The sequence below is a fragment of the Psilocybe cubensis genome, chromosome 8, assembly GCF_017499595.1.
Source record: "Psilocybe cubensis strain MGC-MH-2018 chromosome 8, whole genome shotgun sequence".
In the NCBI taxonomy this organism is placed as follows: Eukaryota; Fungi; Basidiomycota; class Agaricomycetes; order Agaricales; family Agrocybaceae; genus Psilocybe; species Psilocybe cubensis.
The window spans coordinates 192,831-198,830 of NC_063006.1; the positions used below are offsets into that span (position 1 = coordinate 192,831).

Here is a 6,000-nt window from a genome sequence, read left to right on the forward strand (position 1 = left end):
AGGGAACACAATGAACTGGACAAGAGAACATCGATCTACATCTAAGTAGGTATGTTGAAATAGACCTGACTATGTGCACTTGAGTCTTCTACGTCAGTTTCCCACATGTCACATTGATCCGTGGAACGCACAGTAGAACATCATCCTCGTCTCATTATTATCAATATGTGTATCAATGGATTTAAACCGGGTGCATACCCATTCTGTGTGCTTCTAGCTGGACCTCACTGGTGATACATGTCTAATTTTGTTACAAGCCATGATATTTCATTTTTATTTAAATTAAAATGTCGGAAAAAACATCAGGGCGTGAGCTGCAACACAATACCGGGTGGTCGAGTTTTTAATCCTTGGGCCTCTTGGGTATATTTTCTTCAACCTTTCTCAGCATTGTTGATAAATGGCCGCTTTTATTCCTGTACAGAATATTACCGCTTATTTCATGTATTCCGTACCGTGCTTCACCCCTAGTGCTATATTCTAAGAAGATGTCTACAAGTTAAACTCGTTCAATCAGTTGCTTACAGAAATCCGTTTTGAAGCGGCTGGTCCCCGAAGATGCTTCAACGTCATAGTGCCCGGCACTCGAATATTCTTTGTGGTGTCGATTGATCTGTGAGCTCACTGAGGTAATACCCCACTCAATGAATGAAGGCCCAACTCGATACAACACATGGCATTGCCTGCGCACACGCCCCCTATATACCCTAACTTCCGATCGTGATTTCTTTGAGCGAGTGTGATCCCCTTCGGGTGAACACGCCTGCACCTCGTGTGAGAAAGGATAGCCTGGTGCAAGGTGTCTAATTGACTCCAAGTGACCCCGTCGTTGACTGAGAAATTACTTAAAGGCGGTTATTAAGTCTACAGGAAGGATACTACAGTTGAACCCCTCTTAACCCATACCTCTCAAAACCCATAATCCCTCATAACCCATAGCCCCGGCTGTCCACCAAGTTGGTTCGCAGGAAATTGCACACCATAACACAGGGGGCAAAATCCCGCACGGTAAAAATTTCACCGTGCCCGACACGGTTACGCCACGGTTGACCTACGGTTGACACAAGGGAACCAAAAATTGGCATGTATGCAGTCATGTGACTTAATTAGCAGCATGACTCCGAACAAAGGGGGTTTGAGCGCTGTGATTGGCTGGGTTGAGTTGAAAGGAAAGGCAATGTCAACGGGCGTTTGTTCACTGTTGATTAAGTTTAGTATACATTTTTTTGTATTTTTCTATTCCATGCTACTATTCTCAAAGGAATTGTTTTTCAATATGTATAAGGTATGCAACAAATTCTATCAATACTGAAACCAACCCTAAAGATAGCCTAAACACCTTAGCTTTTTTTCAAGTTCTGCAGAGGTGAAAAGCTTTCATCTGGTATGGCATAGAACCATACCCACGCAAACCACCACTATATGAAAAAAACAGGTATATATGACATGGATGATGAAAAGTTAGACACCAACCTGTGGTCCATAAAAATACAAAAACACGGTGAAGACCTCAATTAAAACCTCCTTATACACCCAGCATAAGACACCCTCCTTTACCATTAGTTTTAATTCTACTTTGACATTCCTACAATAAAGATATTTCATTTCAAAAGGTAATAAACCAACCATATCTGTTCTGCCCCCTTTTTCTTTCCACATTGAAGCCTGTTTTCCTAGATACACAGTGCAAAGAAATATTACTGACCACTGATCAATACTTCGTAATAAAACAGTATTACTGGAAAGCCATATATTATAGTGATTCAATTGCTTCATGCAAGTTAACAAATCGAGTACAAATAATCAATGGAATTGGCTTGCTGACGCAGGTTAACCTTCCAAAAGCAAGCTTAACATTGAGTAGGTAATTTAAGTATTTCGTAAAAAAATAGTGCTCAATGGTACCGTTTGCTCACCGCGATTCCACCGTGGTCCAACCGTGTCGATCACGGTCAAATTTTAACCGTGCCGGAGTTTGCCCCCAGTGTCACCAATAACCCATAACCCATACCCCTTCACTCTCAAAACCCATAGGTTTGACCTACCATATATAGGCTGGGACCTTTATTTTTGTTTCAAAATTTAGTACGCTGGTGGCTTATTTGGGTAATGTACCACTGAAAACTCCTCGTAGCTACAAAAAAATGAAAATTTTTCGCCGGAGGCTCGACACACTGGCTTGGAAACTTCGGCAATCATTCGGCAAGGAATTTTCAACCCCGCTCTGTTATTACCAAATACATCAGCGACATAAACAATCCTACTGCCCGTACAATTGAAACACTTTTGGACTCATTAAATAGAAAACTGCACCTTGAAGAGACCAGAACAATAAAGACACTCTAGTGTCTGATTATTTTAGATCATAGCTAGTAGTACCTTAAATGTATCTAATTGGTATCCGTCTTATCATCGTGGAATTTTTTGAGTATTTTTAACGATTTTTTCGCCAATTTTCACGCCTGTTTTTAAGCATACCTCCCTAAACCCATAACCCCTGATAACCCATACCCTGAGCCGTCCACCGAGAGGTATGGGTTAAGAGGGGTTCAACTGTACCCCCAATCTTTGGACATTGTATCTGCCATCTCTACAAACGTGTCTCTCACCTAGACCCTGGCTTGGCAAAGTCGAGGCTCCGACGGAGCGTGTATGACGTTTTTGTTTATCCGAAAACATTACATAAAATTGCATCAAATCAGAACAGCCACCGAACGCGTTGCTTGTGCCTCTTTCCTTTGCTTTGACACTCTTGAACTACGCACAAGTGCCTCACCAATATTCTCGCCTCTGCTTTGCATATTCCTGAACAACACAAAACAGACATCTGTGATAAAACTTTCGTCAGCAGAAGAAGAACAGTATATGGCACTGGAGCATGTCGTGAGACGCGCGATACACCTCCACGTACAGGACCCAGCATCCGGCGGTGCTGGGTACCACAACTATCTGGCGCAGCGGGACGGAGAGACACCTTTTGGAGACCTCTTGCTTGCTGTGTTTAATGTGAGTTTTTTCTTTACGAACACTGTCGTCGCCGACACTTATCAATTTTGAACCCCTTATCCTTATCGCCTTCCCGACAACAACGATACGCACCTGCGTCGCAGTCCATCCTTGAAGTCTTCATTCTGTGCGCGGCTGGATACATCCTGGCTCGCCAGGGTATTTTAGATAAGAAGACCCAAAAGGTACGGTGTATTCTAGTCTATTTTGGGGGGCGCAATACGCGGAGGGGCGCTTGATATAGCATCGGGACTTGACATTGGAGAATGATACTGATACACATTTATAGCAAATCAACAGACTCAACGTGTCTCTCTTCACCCCCGCGCTACTCTTCTCCAAGGTTGCGTTTTACTTGACGCCAGGTACGTCGTTGCCGGTTCCTCTATGCCAAGTTGTGTTGACGAGAGTGGTATAGAGAAGCTGAAGGAGCTTTGGGTCATTCCGATATGGTTTATGATCGTTACTTTGACATCTATGGCGGTGGGACGAGTTTTGGGCTGGTCGTTCGGGCTGAGGAAGTCGCAGAGGTATGTCTTGTCTATGATTCTCAATCACCATCTTTCGTAGTTGACACACGGACTTAACAGGAGCTTTATCATGGCTGCAGCAATGTTCATGAACTCGAACGCACTTCCCATTGCACTGATGCAGAGTTTGGTCACATCCGTCCCCGACCTCGCATGGGGTAGCGACGACAACAAGAACGCAATGCTCGGCCGCGCCTTGACATATTTGACGATGTATAGCACACTAGGAATGGTGGTAAGTTTGCTCTATGGATGTGTTGAGGACAGTGAGGTCATACCTTCCCAGGTCCGTTACAGCTATGGCGTCAGCCTCCTCTCGCGCGCCGACACTATTCTCACCCCAGCAACGATCGTCTCGTCCACCGTAACACCATCCACATCGATACTAGGCCTCGATACTGAGACAGGCGAACGCACACCGTTATTAGTAGACTTTGACGATGATGAGACAGAGGCTGGTGGTGAGCATGATCTGAAAACTCACCCGTCGACATCGACACTCGTGCACTCGACATCGACCCCAAAGGACAAGAAGGGGAAGATGGTAAATCATTTTACAGAATCCCCTACATCCTCCGTTTCATCCTCACCGCGCATTGGCGCCTCGGGCTCGGGGGCGGACACAGGAGCTGGGATCACAGCAACAGCGGCAACGGGAGGAAGGCCGCCTCGTCTGACTCCTGGAAGGCGGAATACTACGTTCTATAACTCATTCCCAAACAGCCCCAACGAAAGCCGCGCGGACTTGCCTGCATGGGGTGTCAATGGGAGCTCAGGGGCCCCGCCAGGTATTGCCACTGATGGGCGTATGGAGCACGAGAGTGACAGTGAGGAGGAGGAAGATGAAGTCGCGCACAACCTCGACCGTACCGCTGCCGACCTCGAACATGGAACGCACCATCGCGATGCCGCACGACCACCGTCCTCATTCTCAAAGTTTGTTTCGTCCGTCTCTGCAGCTTTGCAGCCTGTGAAGAAATATGTTCTCCTGCCTATTACATCCTTCCTGCTCGCTGTACACGCGTTCATGACTGTTCCCCTTTATGCGGCGTTGCTGTCGCTCATTGTGGCTCTCACACCGCCGCTGCAGTACGCTTTGGAGCACAATGAGGTGTTGAGACCTGTCAATGGGGCAATTGGAACGTGTGGAAAGTGCGCTGTGCCTATCACGCTGGTTGTTCTAGGTGGTTACTTTTGGAGCGACGAGGATGGTGCAGTTGATGCTAAAGATAAAGCAAAGAAGAAGAAAAAGCCGAAAAAAGATAGGAGAAGCTACCTTCAGCGTGTCAAAGAGTTTTTGCATATCTCGACCTCGGAGGATTCTGGTTCGACTCCCACAATTGAACCGGGCAAGAAACCTGGTGAGACGAAGACTGTGATGCTTTCAATTCTGGCAAGGATGATCATTACGCCTCTGGTGCTTACTCCCTTGATGGTTATGGCGACGATGAGCGATTGGCATGCTGTGTTTGAGGAGTGAGTCTTTTTTCTTTTTTTTTTCTTTTTCTTTTTGCTGTGGCTATAGTGGTGCGCCTTTCTCCATTTAATACGCGTATGCGTACGTTCTCTCTTCATTATTTTGTCCACTTCTGCACCTTGTAGTGTGCTGTTCAGAGTAACGTATGCTTTCGGAGCTCTATGGCTCTCCACTTTTTTTTATTGCTTTGAGGATCTATCATGTGGTCCATGCGTCGTGCCTCTTGAGCATTTTTACCCCTCTGCACACCACTCTTCAATCACCCGCTCACCCACTTGTTCTTATTACACCGCTATTCTACTATTTTTGCACAACGATAACCTAATTCAATTTACTGACACGCTTTCCTCTCTTCTCTGTACACAGCCCCGTCTTCGTCGTCGTTAACACCCTTCTGCTGTGCTCACCCCCTGCCCTTACCCTTGCGCAGATCACATCTGCGGGCGCGGGCGGTGGTTCGTTCGAACGGCTCATCAGTCGCACGATTTTCTGGAGCTACTGTGTGATGACGCCTGTGGTAATGTTGGGTAGTGTGCTGGGTGGGTTGTGGTTGGCTGAGCTATGAGTTGTGGTTTGTGGTTTGGTGGATGAATTTTGAGGTTAAAATTGAGGCTCAGGCCTCAGGGCCGGTGGGTCGTAGAACATGTAGCGGATCTAGTTGGGGATTTTCTGGATGTGAGCTAGTTGACGGGTTTGTCCTAGTCTCTTTCTTGGTGCCAAATCTCTTCTTCTTGCTTTTTCTTCTTTCATTCAATCTCTCTGTCATTTTTCTCTCTGCTTTAGTTCACCTACGATTTCAGCATCCATCATGTCCTACAATTTTTCCCTTGCATTTTCTTTTTCATACAATTGGCACAACTCGTTCATTCTTTTTCGATTTTTTGGTTGTCTCATCTCTTACTTACAGTATGATCCAATTACTTACTCACCAATATAGCCGGTAGACCTTGTTTTTGTCTTCTTTTCCTTGTAGCCTAGTTTTCTCTT

At 45.8% G+C, this 6,000-nt stretch overlaps 1 protein-coding gene across 1 annotated transcript; it reads left to right on the forward strand.

Moving 5' to 3' along the window:
* Positions 1-2,865: 2,865 nt before the first annotated feature.
* Positions 2,866-5,578, forward strand: JR316_0008614 (putative transporter; the record flags this gene model as incomplete). The annotated part of the gene is made up of 7 exons (XM_047894327.1): positions 2,866-3,006; positions 3,111-3,191; positions 3,296-3,371; positions 3,425-3,536; positions 3,597-3,771; positions 3,823-5,012; positions 5,380-5,578. 7 exons carry the CDS (start codon positions 2,866-2,868, stop codon positions 5,576-5,578), a joined length of 1,974 nt encoding a protein of 657 aa, XP_047745786.1.
* Positions 5,579-6,000: the final 422 nt, after the last annotated feature.